Source organism: Pagrus pagrus (assembly GCF_965226575.1).
Source record: "Pagrus pagrus genome assembly, chromosome: 11".
NCBI lineage: Eukaryota > Metazoa > Chordata > Actinopteri > Spariformes > Sparidae > Pagrus > Pagrus pagrus.
The window spans coordinates 3,335,311-3,351,549 of NC_140195.1; the positions used below are offsets into that span (position 1 = coordinate 3,335,311).

The 16,239-nt window shown below is 37.9% G+C and overlaps 1 protein-coding gene across 2 annotated transcripts; it reads right to left on the reverse strand.

Moving 5' to 3' along the window:
• Positions 1-536: 536 nt before the first annotated feature.
• Positions 537-14,101, reverse strand: tcea2 (transcription elongation factor A (SII), 2). Of its 2 annotated transcripts, none has more exons than XM_084366270.1 (10): positions 13,853-14,101; positions 11,083-11,145; positions 9,904-10,009; positions 8,804-8,885; positions 8,468-8,655; positions 6,348-6,405; positions 6,022-6,175; positions 2,000-2,146; positions 1,800-1,871; positions 537-897 (listed from the first exon to the last, which is right to left on the reverse strand). In XM_084366270.1, exons 1-10 carry the CDS (start codon positions 13,919-13,921, stop codon positions 889-891), a joined length of 948 nt encoding a protein of 315 aa, XP_084222396.1. In that variant the 5' UTR covers positions 13,922-14,101; the 3' UTR covers positions 537-888. The 2 variants fall into 2 exon arrangements, with proteins under 2 accessions (XP_084222396.1, XP_084222395.1); XM_084366269.1 differs by having other exon boundaries at positions 8,468-8,658; positions 13,853-14,100.
• Between the last annotated feature and the right edge of the window lie 2,138 nt (positions 14,102-16,239).

Sequence of the window (16,239 nt, forward strand, 5' to 3'; positions counted from 1 at the left end):
TTCCTCAAAATTCTGTCCCCCCCAGTTTCTCCTCAAAATTCTGACTTTTTTTCTTAACGTTTTCAAACTTTTCTCTCAAAATTCTTTTCACTAAACATTTTCTCAAAATTTTGACTTTTGTTTTAAAAAAAATCTGACTTTTTTCCCCAAATATTTTCAAACTTTTCTCTTAAAATTCAGACTTTTTTCCCTCAACTTTTTCTCAAAATTTTGACATAGTGTGCAGTGAAGTCGAGGCATTAAAGGAGGGCCTGCTGACGAGGCGTTTCAAGAGCGAGTTTTTTAACTTTCAAGATATTTTACAAAAACCTCAAACACTGAATTAAAAGGTCTCCTTGAAACAACATTTTACATTTGACAAAACTGTTGATGCTCTCACACAGAAAACTCGCCAGTTGTGTTCTCACTTGTTATTTTTCTGTTGAAATTTACAGAAATACAGATCTCAAATAAACTCATTTTATCAGTAGCCTACCATGTTTCATTAAAATCTGTGAAAATCCAGGAAGACAAATAAAAAAGAAACCACGCTGATGTCATCTTGATCCAAGAGCAACTTTAATATAAATGTTAAGGGCAAAATATGTGGCAGCACAACATGGCAAAGAAAGGCACATCCACTGTTTCCACAAAAGGCCCAAATGTGATTTCAGTCCGGCTTCAAGCTTCATCTATCGTAAGAAATTAACTCTAAGTGCTCCATGCAAAACAAATTAAACCAATAGACAACATGAACTGGCATTTTTTTCTCTCTCTAAATATATTACAGCTTTTTAGTTTTATATATAAAAAAGAAATTATACAAAATAAAGAAAATTCATCTTTTTAAATTCACAATCAATTCACTTTTAGCTTCATGATAGAATAATATACACGCATACGTCATCTTCAACAGAACTGGAAGAAAAAGACAGAAAGAAAGAAGATTACAAGAATTTCAAAATGATATATTAACATCAGTGTCATCATATTTAGTGTATTTGGAGAATCTATCTCCAGTGTTTATTTGCACATTTGTTCCTGAGGTTAAACAGGTCGTATAACTCAGTGTCGCTTCATTAAACCCATTTGTTTCTGTTTAAAATGTCACGTCCTCACACCAGGTCTCAGATTCTACAAAAAACAACAACACACACTTCCCACAAACCATCAGCTCGTCAAATTAGTCGCTTCACCTTGACCTAGAGCCGCGGGCTAAATAAGGGAGGGACCGGAAAAACTACTGTGAGGAAAGAGGGGGAGGAGGAGTAAACATGGAGAGGGAAGGAAAAAAGGAATGAGATGGAGGGAGGAGGGTGAAAAGGACAACAGGAAGGTAAGAGGTGTAAACGAGAGAGGAGGGAGGGACGAAAACCGAGGAAAGTGAAAAAGGAAGACAAGAAAAAAGGTGAAGAAAGGAGAAATGAAGAAGACAAAGAAGTCAGATACAATTTTAAAAGATGTAGAGAAACAGTGGGAGGAGACAGTGAGGAGAGCATGAACAGGTAGAAGGAAGCGGTGCTGACTGAAGGTGAGTGGAGAGGAAGAGGAGCAGAGTTCAGTCTCTGCTGCCATCTTGTGGTGACAATCTGGTACTGACATTCAGGTCACTATTGTAATTTAGTTGTATAACTCAACCTGCCTCATGTAAATAATTCAATTAATAAAAAATCTGACAATCTCTGACGTGTGTTTTTTTTCTGGGATGCACACCATGCAGGATTTGTGGGTTGCTGTTTGTAATCAAATCGTTTGTCGAATCTCTTACCTGACAAAAGAGCAAAAGTGTTTAAATCAGTAAGTCTTCATGGTTTCTTTACCTTCCATCGGTTGCCGCAGCTGTTACACAACACAAAGGTGGTCATGGGCTCATCAGCGCTACGCGTCTGCACCTGTAAAACACCAACGCACACATACACAAAAACCTGCACATTGAAGCATTTTCATCACAACTGTGTCCATAAAGGTGTGTGTGTGTGTGTGTGTGTGTGTGTGTGTGTGTGTGTGTGTGTGTGCATACCTGTGTGTATGAGCAGCTCTTCCCGTGACACTTGTTGCAGATGAACATGTCCGTCTCAGTTCCTCCGACCTTTGACAGCTGATGCTCTCTGATGGACTCTTTAGTCAGATTCTCTCTGATCTGCTTCAGCTCCGCACTCGCCATCTCCTGCACGCGAACACACACACACACACTTTGACGCTTAGGAGTAAAGAAAAGAAAGAGAAAAGAAAACGCTGCCTGCACCACACAGTCAGGTTACCTGTCACACAATCAGGTTACCTGTTACTGAGTTGGTGCAAGTGTTTTGTTTTTCTTTGAGTGAAAAAGTAAAAAAAAAAATAAAAAAAATTCTGGTGATCTATTTTCTGAATTGTTTACTGGTATGGTGGACCTTAACAATTTTATTTGCTCAGTTTCACACATAAAATAAAAAACATCTCAAAATTATGACTTTTTTCCTTCAGCTTTTGTTCAAAATTGTGATTTTTGTTTAAAACTTTTTCTCAAAATTCTATCTCCCCCTCAAAAAAGTTTCTCCTCAAAATTCCAACTTTTTCTCAAATGTTTGAGGGTTGGGGTGTTTATGAGACTTTTTCTCAAAATTCAGACCTTTTTTCCCTTAACTTTTTCTCAAAATGCTCTTTTCCCCCCTAAAAGTTTCTCCTCAAAATTATAACTTTCCCCCGAAAAATGCACTTTTTTCCAGAAATGTTTTAAAACTTTTCTCTTAAAATTCTGACTTTTTCTTTCAAACTTTTTCTCAAAATTTTGACTTTTTTTCCCTTTAAAACTTTCCTCAAAGTTCTATCTCCCCAAAAAAAGTTTCTCCTCAAAATTTGAACTTACCCCAGCAAAATTCTGACTTTTTTTCCCTCAACTTTTTCCTCAAAATTCTGACTTTTTTTTCCCAAACTTTTTCTCAAAATTGTGAGTTTTGTTTCAATAACTAAAAAAAAATTCTGACTTGTCCCCAAAAAATTCAGACTTTTTTTTTTTGCTGATTTTTTCCTCAAAATTCTGACTTTTATCTCTTAGCTTTTTCACACTTTTTCTCAAAATCCCCCCCCCCCCCAAAAGCTTCTCCTCAAAATTCAGACTTTCCCCCCCCAAATTCTGACTTCTTTTCCCTAAAAGTTTTAAAACTTTTCTCTTAAAATTCTGACTTTTCGCCGATATTCCTCAAAATTCTGACATTTTTCCATTAACTTTTTCTACAAAATTGACTTTTGTTTCACACTTTTTCTCAAAATTCAGACCTTTTTTCCCTCAACTTTTTCTCAAAATGCTCTTTTTCCCCCCTTAAAGTTTCTCCTTAAAATTATAATTTCCCCCCCAAAAATGCACTTTTTTCCATAAATGTTTTAAAACTTTTGTCTTAAAATTCTGACTTTTTCTTTCAAACTTTCTCAAAATTTTGACTTTTTTTCCCTTTCAAGCTTTCCTCAAAATTCTATCTCCCCCTCAAAAAAGTTTTTCCTCAAAATTTGAACTTTCCCCAGCAAAATTCTGACTTTTCTTCCCTCAACTTTTTCTCAAAATTCTGTTTTTTTCCCTCAACTTTTCTCTTAAGATTTTTTTGCCATTTTTTCCCTCAAAATTCTGACTTTTTTCCCCAAGCTTTTTCTCAAAATTGTGAGTTTTGTTTCAATAACTAAAAGAAAAAATTCTGACTTGTCCCCAAAAAATTCAGAATTTTTTTTTTTTGCCGATTTTTTCCTCAAAATTCTGACTTTTATCTCTTAGCTTTTTCTTAAAATTCTGACTTTTTTCTTTTTCTCAAAATTTTGACTTTTGTTTCACACTTTTTCTCAAAATCCCCCCCCCCAAAAGCTTCTCCTCAAAAACATTTTTCCATTAACTTTTTCTACAAAATTTTGACTTTTGTTTCACACTTTTTCTCAAAATTCCCCCCACAAAAGACTTTTTTTTCACTCAACTTTTTCCTCAAAATTCTTATTTTTTCCCTCAACTTTTTCTCAAAATTCTGACTTTTTTATCTTAACTTTTCTTAAAATTCTGACATTTTCCCATTAACTTTTTCTGAAAATTTTGACTTTTGTTTCACACTTTTTCTCAAAATCCCCCCAACCCCCAAAAGCTTCTCCTCAAAATTCAGACTTTTCCCCCCAAAATTCAGACTTTTCCCTAAAAGTTTCCAAACTTTTCTCTTAAAATTCTGACTTTTTTCGTAGATTTTTGCCTCACAATTCAGACTTTTTTCTCTTAACTTTTTCTCAAAATTCTGACTTTTTTGGCCAATTTTTTCCTCAAAAATCTGAGTAGGGAGAAAAAAGTCAGAATTTTGAGGAGAAAGTTTTTGGAAAGAGAATTTTGAGAAAAAGTGAAACAAAAGTCAAAATTTTCAGAAAAAGTTGAGAGAACAAAAGTCAGAATTTTGAGGAGAAACTCTTTTGGGGAAAAGTTAGTGAAAAAAGTCAAAATTTTAACAGAAAACTTGAGGGAAAAAGACAGACTTTTGAGAAAAAATTTGAAACCAAAGTCAGAATTATATAAGAAAAGTTTGAAAACATTTAGGAAAAAGAAACCCCCTTTCTTTTGGGGGGAAAACTTAGAATTTTGAGGAGAAACTTTTACCCCCTAAAAGAGAATTTTGAGAAAAAGTTAAGGGGAAAAAAGTCAAAATTTTGAGAAAAAGTTAAGGGAAAAAAAGGGCAAGAAGTCAGAATTTTTGGGGGGAAAGGTTAAAATTTTGAGGAGAAACTTTTTTTGGGGGGAGAGAATTTTGAGAAAAAGTTTGTAACAAAAGTCAAAATTTTGAAAAAAAAGTCAGAATTTTAAGATAAAAGTTTGACAACATTTAGGGGAAAAAAGTGCATTTTAGGGGGGAAAGTTATAATTTTGAGGAGAAACTTTTAGGGGGGAAAGAGAATTTTGAGAGAGTTTGAAAGTCAGAATTTTAAGAGGAAAGTTTTCAAACATTTAGGGAAAAAAAAGCCAGAATTTTTGGGGGAACGTTAAAATTTTGAGGAGAAACTTTTAGGTGAGAAAAGAGAATTTTGAGAAAAAGTTAAGGGAAAAAAAGTCTGAACTTTGAGAAAAAGTCTCAAAAACACCCTGACCCTCAAAAATTTGAGAAAAAAGTCAGAATTTTGAAAAAAAAGTTAAGGGGGAAAAAAAGGGCAAAAAGTTAGAATTTTGAGGAGAAATTTTTTTTGAGGGGTGGGGGGAGGAGATAGAATTTTGAGAAAAGGTTTGAAAGAAAAGTCAAAATTTTGAGAAAAAGTTGAGAAAAAGGTCAGAATTTTGAGAGGAAAGTTTTAAAACATTAAAACAAAGTGCATTTTAGGGGGAAAAGTTATAATTTTGAGGAGAAACTTTTAGGGGGGAGACAGAATTTTGAGAAAAAGTTTTCAAACATTTAGGGGGAAAAAGTGCATTTTGGGGGGAAAAGTCAGAATTTTGAGAAGAAACTTGGGGGGAGACAGAATTTTGAGAAAAAGTTTTGAAAAAAAAGTCAGGATTTTGAGAAAGTTTGGAAAAAAGACAAAATTTGGAGAAAAGTTAAGAGAATAAAGACATTTGGAGAAAAGTTAAGGGGAAAAAGTCAAACAGTTCAAACATGTAAAAAAGGAAAATCCAGATTTTTTTTGTTTTTCCACAGATGATAAAGACGAATTTAGAAAAACTAACCTGGTAAAACTTTCTTCCCACCAGTTCTCAAGTCATAAACAAAACAAAAGTGGATTACAATACAGACTTTGAGGACAAGCTCCAGGCTGCCAAACATCAATATCACTAAACTACATTCATAAATTCATTCATACTGGATCAGTTTATCAGAAAAAGCTCCATCCACGCCCAAAACACAGAACATCTCTGTGATAAAAACTTCATCTACACACATACATGCACACACACACACACAGGTTTGAACCATCTACATGGATGTGCTGCATTCCCTCGTCCCTGACCCTGAACTAATCTAATCTTAAACCTAACTCTAACCCTAAAACAACCCATAACACTGAGAAGAACCCCTCAAGGAGATAACGATGAGACAAAATATCTGCATGTCTGACCTCAGCAGTCATACTGGCGATGCGATGAGGCGAAATGTTTCCACACAGGACTTTACGCCGCAGGTCTGGATTCTTCTGGTCCTTGAGGTTGGAGATGCGGCTTCGTAGGCGAGTTTTATATTTTATGTCTGTCGCCTTGAACTCCTGGAAGATCTGTGGGCACGATGAGCGGTCAAGGACAAAAACGCTAACACACATATCGAACAAATACATTTATTAAAATAAAAACAGCTTGGGACATTAACATCTCTCGTTCAGGTGTGAATCCAGCTCTGTTTGTTCTCGTGGATCTCATATAATTAAAGTCTTGGTGATATAAAAGGATATCTTCTTCGATTTGTGCCGCAAGGTGCTCACAGTCAACTCCGATTGTCCGGTGATCATCTGGAACACACACACACAACCGAGAAAAATCATGAGATTTTTTTTTATGTGTAAAAAGCCACAGTGTAACAATTTTTCAAGATATTTTTTCCACCACTGTGAAACCAAATTAAAAAATCTTTTCAAAGCTTGTGAAACTTTGTAAGGCTCATTTTTGGCTCAGTGTTTATTTTGTAATACTCATTTTGAATAGTATTCAAGTGTGAGGTTAAAATGAGTGTTAGTAAACAAACACAAATTTCTCCTGGCAAAACTTTTTTTCCCCATTCAGTTTCACACACATATTCGCATATAAAAATTCTCCTTAAAAAAAAAAAAAAAAAAAAAAAGTTCAAGTCACAAACACAGAAGAGGAATTTAAAGACTTGGAAAAATCTTGTGATCCAAGTCTTTAAATTCCTCTCGTGTTTATGACTTCTGCCAAAACGTTTTCCTGAAATTGATTATTTTCCGCTTGGTTTCACAAATTATTATCATATTTTTTTAACACGTTTTCAGATGGAATGAACTTATCCTGGCAAAACTTTTTTTCCACCAGTTCTCAAGTCATAAACACAGGAGAGAAAACTATTTAAATACAAAACTGGATCACCAAAATCAAACATTTTCTCACTTGCCCCTCCAGGCTTCTGTAATCTTGTGTTTAGTGTGCACAGAGAAATTAAAACTCCCCCTGAGGAAAACATGAATGCTTTTAGTCCTATTTAGAACATGAGGTAGCTGTGCACTTCAGCCTCTTGTGGTCAAAATGAGTAATACAAATAAAAACATTCAAAGAAATGACGCTTACTAAAAAAAAGAGATTTCAATTCACGCATGAAAAAAAAAAAAATTCTCCTGGAAAAATAAATAAATAAAAAAAATCACTCAGTTTCACACAAGAAATGTTTTTTTGAAAAATATGATTTTTTTCTTTTTCCTGCATTTTTTATTCAAAGACGTAGAAAAAAAAAAGGCTTGAAAAAATGTTCAGGACAAAAAAAAAAAGTCTCCTGATTTTTTTCCCACCTGTTTTATTTAACACATTTTTACACATGTTGACTAAAATTAAGGAACTTAGGAAGATTATCCTAGCAAAACTTTTCTCCAGTCATAAACACAGGAGAGAAAACAATTCAAATCAGAAAATGGATCACCAGAAACAAAATACATTTTTCTTTTTCTTCTGTAGTCTTGTGTTTAGTGTGCACAGAGAAATTAAGACTCCCCTGTAAGAAAACATGAATTCAGCCTCTTGTGGTCAAAATGGGTTTAACAAAAACAACCGCTGAAGAAAATGAGCCGGACAAAAAAAAGTTCTCCGGCAAAAACTATTTCTTCATCCACACATGAATAAAAAAATTGTTGCTAAAAAAAAGTTTTTTTCCTGAATCTTTTTTTCGACCCACGAAGAAAAAAAAATTGTCTGAAAAAAAAAAAAAAAAAAAGATTCAGTCGGTTTCAAACATGTTTTTTCTTTTTGTCTCCTGAAAAAAATTCACTTGGTCTGACAGAGTTTCAAACATGGGGGGAAAAAATTTCACTCAGTTTCACCTGTGGAAAAAAAAAATTCAGAGGAAAAATAAAAAAGATAGAAAACAAAAAAAATTAGGGAGACTATCCAGGCAAAACTTTCCCAAACTTTTTTCCAGCAGGTCTCACAACACGGGAGAGAAAACAAATGAGATCAGACTTGAAAATGAATCACCAGAAAAAAAATGAATTCCTCTCTTGCATTGTGAACATGGGAAGAATAATTTCTAACAAGCTTGTGAGTTAACATTTGTAAATAAACACATTTACTCTCAGTAGATCAATAAATCCAACCATCCAATTTATTTTTCACAGACTGGATCCACTGATATGAATAATAAATCAGCCAGCATGATCTTCACCAGCTCTTGAAGTCATAGAAATGTAGATCACATTTCTATTTTTATTTTATTCTGTGCACTCTAAAGCATTGAAATACAGAAATATCGGCCGTCACATGTTCTATTATTCATGTTCACCAGGGAGGTTTTGCCTCTGGGTCCTGTCAACATTTCTGGATTGTGAAAACATAAAATAAATCTGTCCTCACCGTCAGTCTGCAGCGCCGCCACCAGCAGCTCTCGACACTTGTTCCGCACGCTGTCGGTGGTGACGGGCGCCGGGGGGAAGGAGGTGACCCGAGGGGGGAGGGTTGGGGTGGTGGGAGAGGTGGGAGTAGTGGGAGTAGTGGGGGAGGTGGGAGTGGTGGGTGTCATCTGGGACTCCTCTGACTTCTTACTGCTGAGTAGGAGGAGAAGTTTGAAGTGAGAGAGACAGGACATCACTCCGTTAAAATCTTCTTCTGTTAAAGAACCATGAAATGCAAAAACTGACTGTAGAATCAGTCCATCTTTAATTAAAGTGACATCATCACTGTGCGACAGACCTTTTCTCACTGCTGCCTGAGTCCTTGGAGGTGGATGATGACCTCACAGGAGAGCCTTCCTTCTTCTTCTCCTCTGAACCGTCTGCAGGACGACACACAACACAATGAAAACACACACTGATGTTTTTAACCCTGAGAGTGAGAAACAATAACGTACAGTGTGATGCTCTTCAGAAACCCTCATCCACTGTTTTCAATGAAACGTGCGTCAGTGAGTCAACGTCTGACTTTCTTTTCAGCACATCCAGTTTGTGCTGCAGGCGTCAACAGATGAGATGCTCCAATGTCATTTAGCAAGAAAATTGATAAACACTCCGTGGTTGTGTCTTCAAAAACATAAGGATTTGCTGCTTTTCTACCTTTGATATCATTATAAGTTAAATTTATTTGGTATTTGGACTATTGGTCCGACAAAACAAGACATTCGAGTACGTCCTCTTAAGACTTGTAATCTTGAAAAATTGTTTTTAGTTGGATTTTTTTACACATGAAAAGAAAAATTTTCCTGATTTTTCTCGGTTTCAAACGTGAAAAAAAAAAATCCTGAAACTTTTTTCTCTTTTTTTCTCAATTGGTTTCTCACATGAAAAAAAATGTCTTCTGATAAATCAATAATAATAAAACAGGAATTTTTCAACAGTTACCTGACACACACACTTCTACGTCTCTACCTGTCAGTAGCCATGTTTCCATAAAATGTCAAGCAAATTTTAAGTGAACTTTTGAAAGTTCACAAAGAATATTAAAAATTAAAGTGCGAAAATTGAGAGAGGATTTACTTTCCATTGGGCGAATTGTAATTGTTCTTGCATGTCAGCTAGCGTTGGCCACGTTGCCTGCTGTCCGGAGACGACAAAGAAATGCAATGATTGTAATGCAGACAGCAGAAACAGCTGATCAGTCGTGTGAGCCGAATGTTCGCTACATCAGAGTTTGTTTCCATAAAAAATTCTGATGTGATATTCTTCAAAATGCTTTATGGAAACACGGCTATTGACATAACAACAACCATAACCCTGTGCTTGTAAACTTCCCTGAGCTAACCCTCTATTGGGTCAACACAAAGATAGATCAACACAGACACGCACACACTTACTTACCCAGCAGTTTCTTCCAGGACTTGATGAGAGCTTTTGCCAGAGTCTGAACTTCGTCATCTGAACTTTGCTTCCTCACAGCGTTCACGGACATCCCGACTCTGGTCGACTGCAGAGAGAGACACTGAGGTCATCCACACAGCAGAGAGGAGAGCGTGTAGCTGCTCGCCTTGTGGCGTTTTGTTTTCACCGACATGTAGACACAGGTTCACAAACATGGGATATAAAACATGAAGCACAAAACAAAGCTGCGCCTGTAAATGAGCAGTAACTTGGATATGGATGTTGGATGTTTTATGTATCTTTATATTATTACAATCCTTCTTAAACTGGCAATAGACAAGTTTTCTGCCTCAACGTATCATGATGAGGAAATGTTGATTGACCAAATTTCCCAATTAACTTCGCTGTCACTGTGACGTCCATGCCGTGCTTTACCAGATTTAGTAACAGTGGTTCTAGTAGTTATGCAGCAATCCACAAAGTCCAACTTTATCTTTTCACGTTATGCAGCATTTTGTATTGATTGATTGATAAGGAGACTTTGGCCTGATCTGTTAGATCAGCTGCTGCAGCTGCTCGTGAAGTTTATAGACTTGCCACACAAATATCCGTTTGGGACGCAACTGAATTGGAAGTCAGGAATACTGACGCTAACATATCGAATTCTAGACTTGCATCGAACGTTGAGCATAAATGAGCCTTTAGGCGTACTCATGTATCGCTGCAATCCACTGCGCGTTCAGAGCCCTCTGTCCATATTCTGCATTCATTTCATCCTGGTCTTTGCACATTTTCTGACAGATGTGATAAATAAAACAGCAGTACCTCCCGAAAACAGTGGGGGGCAGTGTAGCTGATAGACAAAGAAGTCTGAATGATGGTGGACATCTCACTGGAAATTACGTTCATCGTTGATTTTCGTCATTGATCATACAAGTCATAAGAATTCTCCTTCTCGCTCTCGACTCTGAGCTGCCCCCTACTGGATGCACTGCTTACCATCCATGACGATATAAAGTACATGGGCAGTTACAGTTATATTGTTTGAGATGGACGTATCTGTTTCTGTACACATGAAGGAGGCATGAATGAGCCTCAGGAGTAGAAGTAACAGTATCGTGTTTGACTTCAGGTGCGCTAAGGTGTTCGGTGACAACGCAGAGAGGTGGAGTTGATTACCTGCAGGGTCTCCAGAGACATCTTGATGTTCTTGAGTTCCCTCAGCAGGTCGAGGGCTCCGTCCTGCAGACAAAACAATAAAGCATCATCACGTCCTGACTCAGTCAGAGTTATGAGCTGCTCAGTGAGTGAACACACAGCAGATGAATCTGTCACGTTGTTTAATCTGTTTTAATGTGCGACTGTTAAACAGAAATGACAAAGCATCCGTCTCCGTGTTCAAAGAGACATATTTGTTTCAGTGGACGTCGTTTATCCAAACGCTAAAGTCAAGGTGGTGTTTTGTCACGCACGTGAAGATTCATGGTTTTCTTCCCGACATCCCACCCACAGCCGAACAGCTGCCACCCAGACGCCCCGAGACGATCGTTCAGTGTGTGCTAAAGGTTACAGAGAGAGTGATGGAAGCTCCAGATTGAATTTTAATGAGGACAAAGAGGCGTCCATGTGCGATGCCGGAAATTTCATATTTAGGCAAATTAAGCCGCAGAGCTGCTCATGTAAATGGGATGGAGAAGTCGCTGGAGCAGCTGTTGTACAGAACAAACAGCAGCTTTACATTTTATAAGTCCTTCAGAAACAGACGAGAGAACAAGAGGCAGGTAAAGAAAAGGGAAGAGGCGACTGTGGAGGAGAGTCCATGACTGTCGGGGCTCCTCGGTCTTCTTTGGTCTTCAGGTTCTAGTTGTGTCAGAGCTCTGAGGTGTGTCTGGACTTGTTGTTGTGCTGCAGGATGAATCATTCTCCACAAAGATCAATCCAGAGGGTGGGGATTGGCACCATGAAGGATGGAGTGGTGCTTCTCCTCGGTCAGGGTGGAGTCAGTTCTGAGCAAGAGTCCAAAACAGCCCCAGACTTGAATCTTCATACCACCATGTTTCACTGTGGTATCGTTCTCTCTCCTCTTCGTCTCCTTCCACACACCCTCTGTTGCTGAAAAACATCTATGACTTGGATTCATCAGTAAACGACTTTATTGTGAAATTCTGGTATTTCTTAGCCCCCTTTATTTAATAAATCCTGCATCTGTGATGAAGTTGCTTTTCTATCTCTCAGGGGAATAAGCTTGATGTTTGGCTCTCCTGATGGTTTGGTCACTCTGGTTCTGCCGGATCGTACTTTGGATGCAAAGAGCTTTACAGTACAATCACTGCCCCGTTAGGAACCTTTAGTCCTGCCACGATTTGATGCTGAGAAAGCCCCTCATTGCTTTGAATAACAATTTGTCTTCTGACACGTTCATTAACTTCCTGAATCCTCTCCTTTTGTGATTATTCCAGATTTACATGACGACAATATTAGAGACTTTCAACGTCGCCTCAGAAACTACAAACTTGAAACTACAAAACTGTTTTTACCTTCATCTGCTGAGGGAGGACAGTCGTCTCGTTGCTCACCTTAAACGAGAACGATAATGCTTTTTTCATTTTTTTCCTTCGGTCATGAAAGTTAAAAAGCCCCAATTCTGTGCCAACAAAACGCCTCGTCAGTAGCACTTTTGGCCGCGCTGATTTGTTTTTCTATCACCAGTTTTACTGCGCCGAGTTGAGCCGAGTCGCGCCGGTAACGCACCAAGCCGCCACCCCGCCTCCAAGCAGGCCGCATTGATGACTCGTGACTCCAGCCAACCTGCAACAAGCACCGTCTCCCCTCAAATCGATACTCAACTCGTGTCTGTGCAGGAAACCTGAGGAAGACGTTTCTCTCTCTTTAGCTTCTCTCGTCCCGTTTGTTCTGCTGTGTTTTACCGTTTCATCGTGTTCACTTTCAGCCACTTCAGGAGTCGTGTTTAGTGACTGCTGGTGAAAACGCAGCGTTTCCTGTAATGCTGCTTCATAATAAAAGCTTTTAAACGACTAAATAACGGAGGGCTGTTATTGTGAAGAAGTTACAATTAAACGTGTTTGTAACTGAATTAGCGGAGCAGCTTTGTTAGCGGTGATTCTTCGATAGCTCTGCGGGGATCGAGACAAGCGTTTAGTTTAGTTTAACGATAATTGCAAGTGAAGTGGACAGTGCGCGGGAGTCTTTTTCCTGATTTTGTCGGCCTTTCGGTCTTCTCCTACACACCTGTCGACCTTCAGGTGTACTCTGTGAACGAGATAAAACATAAAACACAAACAGCCTGTGCGGATGTTTAAAGTTATTCAAACGACAACTAGTTTTTTTAAATGTCACAAAACAACCTCACAGGTGAACATTAAACTCAACATATCAGGTCCAACTTTGCCTCACACTTTCTTGCGTTATTAGACATATTTTCAAAATAAAGTTCTACATGTTGTGTCACTAATTTGCTGATTTCTTGGTGTTTGTCGTCCATTTTAAAAAGTAAAAACTGGGTTTTATAGAAGCTTCCTGGGAGCACATGTTCAGCATCATGTGCTTCACTGTCAGTGTTGTAGAATAAACTACAGATGATACACACAGTTTTAAGTTCATATGCAGCCTCACTCACTCACTTTAAGCTCCCTGCTCCCAACATGAGCTCTGGATGTGTAGTTAATAACTGTGAGGTGAGTTGACTGGATGATTGACTCAAGGTGCGGCTGTTTCAATCGGCAGCTGCTGCTGTGATTTCCTGACAAACAGCAGCAGCAGTTAGTTGTGAGGTAAAGAGCTCAGGCTCGGTTCTGTGAGCTCAGGCTCGCTCTGTGTTTGGACACACGGGCAGCCGTGTGTTTTCCAGAATGATCTCCTCTCGGCAGCTGAAGGTGGAGCTCATCACCTGACCGTGTTTTCAGCGGATGCAGCGCCTCTTTTCACTCACCGTGTTCTTCTTGTGCACCATTTTATCCAGCTTTTTGGCGATGCGCTCCACTTCCTGGTTTTTCGCCATGTCGAGCGTCACTTGTGCTCCTCCGCCGCGGTGAGAAGCTCCATGGATGTGGAGGAGAAAGTCTCTCCTCCTCTCTTCTCCTCTCTTCTCTCCTCTCCTCTCCTCTTCACGGTGCAGCCTGTCTGTCTCCTTCCCTCCCAGCTGCTGACGGCCTCTAGTTTGTTGTTGTGGGACACTGAGGGACGCTGGGAGATGTAGTTTTCTAGTTGGGCTCTGTCCAAATTCAGCCCGGACACACTGGACCGAAACTTTTAAATGCGACCCAGCAGCCGTCCAGCGACCACAGACGGGATTATATTGCGATAACAGTATGAGAATACTAGAATTAGATGAACAGTAGAAAAATAAGAGATTAAAAGTTTAAACATTTTTTTATTTTTTTTAAATGAGATCAAAAGTTTACATTTTATATGAGATAAAAAGTTTTTAAATTTTTTTTTTAAATGAGATAAAAAAGTTTTTTTTTAAATGAGATAAAAAGTTTTTAATTTTTTTTATGAGATAAAAAGTTTTTATTTTTTTTAAAATGAGATAAAAAAAAGTTTTTTTTTAAATGAGATAAAAAGTTTTTTTTTTTTTTTTAAATGAGATAAAAAGTAAAAAAAAAAAATGACATAAGTCAAGATTATGAGAAAAAAAGTCAAAATTACGAGACTGAAACTTAAAAAAAAAACTTATCTTAAAAAAACAAAACAAAAGAACATTGCCAGTCATAATAATGATCAAATAAAAAGTCAAAATTAAGACATAAAAAGTGATAATTAAGAGAAAAAAGTCACAATGGACCGAAACATTTAAATGAGACCCAGCAGCAGTCACAGACGAAATAGTACTGCGATAATTATATGCTGTATTGCGATACACAAGATATATATATATATATATATATATATATATATATATATAGGCCTACCCAGCAAATAAAATGATGAAAACTTTGAACACCTTGATTAAAAAAAAAACAAAAAAACATGGCGAGTCATAATAATTATCAGATAAAACTCAAGTTATGAGCTAAAAAGTCAAACAGCAACCCTGTTTTCCTGTGCAGCTCCAGAAATGTGTTGTGAAGTACCGAACATCACAGATCAGTGAGGCTGCTGCGTCACGATCCTCATCGCTGTGTTTATTTGATGCCACTTCTCTTATTTCATGTTGTGTTTTTGTAACGTTGCCAACAAAATCACAACATCACAGTCAGACTTCATCACAGTTTACTGCAAAAGACTTGCATCATGCTCTGGCAGCATTGTAGATGGCATCTTGACACTTCAGGGCCGGACGGCCACATCCACCAGCCCGACCCGACACCAGCAGAACTCTACTGACCGCTCAGAGTCGTCACTGATGACAGAACCACGGTTTTTACTGTTGGCTGCATTCAGATTGTGTTCATTCTCGACAGTGTGTCTAAATCCAGCGCAGACCGTCCTGCCACAACAGATCAGTACAGACAAATGACTACAGGATACTCCACACATGGGTGGATTACCCAACGGGCCTACCGGTTCCCCAGGCCCAGGGGCCCAAAGGGCTCAGGGGGGCCTCTAAGCCAGAGCCTCTGAGTGAAGTCACTGTTTTTTAACGTTCGTGTCAGTAAACAGAGTCAGACTGAAAAACTGAGGGAATATCCAAAACATTCAGTTTGAAGATGAGAGAAGAAAGATCCCGTCCTGCCTCTCGACACAGAGACACTGAGCTGTGAAACGTCTCTCTGAGCTTGAACTTGAAGTTAAACTGCAGATCTGTTTTAGAGACGCAGCCTCATAATGGACACACAGAGTTACATCAGTGAACGATTTAAGCAAAAAGTGAGAAACAATGTGTCTGTGTTAAGGGGAAATACACACCTCACACAAAGCAGATCAGACATGATCAGTTCCTCTGGATGTACTTACTCGTTCTGCCACTAGATGTCAGTGTTGTTTTATTGTTTTGTACTAAATGTCCAGTGCATGTTCATACATACAGTACATTTATACTGTGTGTGTGTGTGTGTGTGTGTGCAAACTCTGTAAATATATAATACACCATTTATTTAGACACTATTTGACTTACTGCTGTCTGCAGGTTGTCTCAGCTTATCTTTGTTCATTTGGGTCCAGTGTAATAAAGTAATGATGATGAGGGTCCAGTTATATTGAATTTCGTCAATAATCTGATATAAGTTCAAAAATCACACCACACAAGGCAATAAAATGTGATCAGATGGATTTGATTTATAAAAAATAAAGTAAAATTTAAATAAACCAAAATCAAACTAAGCTAAAGAACAAGTATGTTTTAAAAGAAAATAAAAAAATTATACTGACTCAAGA

Coding starts and splice junctions, on each gene's coding strand:
- tcea2 (XM_084366269.1), bottom strand. CDS start 13,921: ATGGCGAAAAACCAGGAAGTGGAGCGCATCGCCAAAAAGCTGGATAAA. Junction 10,010..11,082: donor TGTCTCTGGAGACCCTGCAG/GTAATCAACTCC, acceptor CTCTCTCTGCAG/TCGACCAGAGTCGGGATGTC. Junction 6,406..8,467: donor GGCGGCGCTGCAGACTGACG/GTGAGGACAGAT, acceptor TGTGTGTTCCAG/ATGATCACCGGACAATCGGA.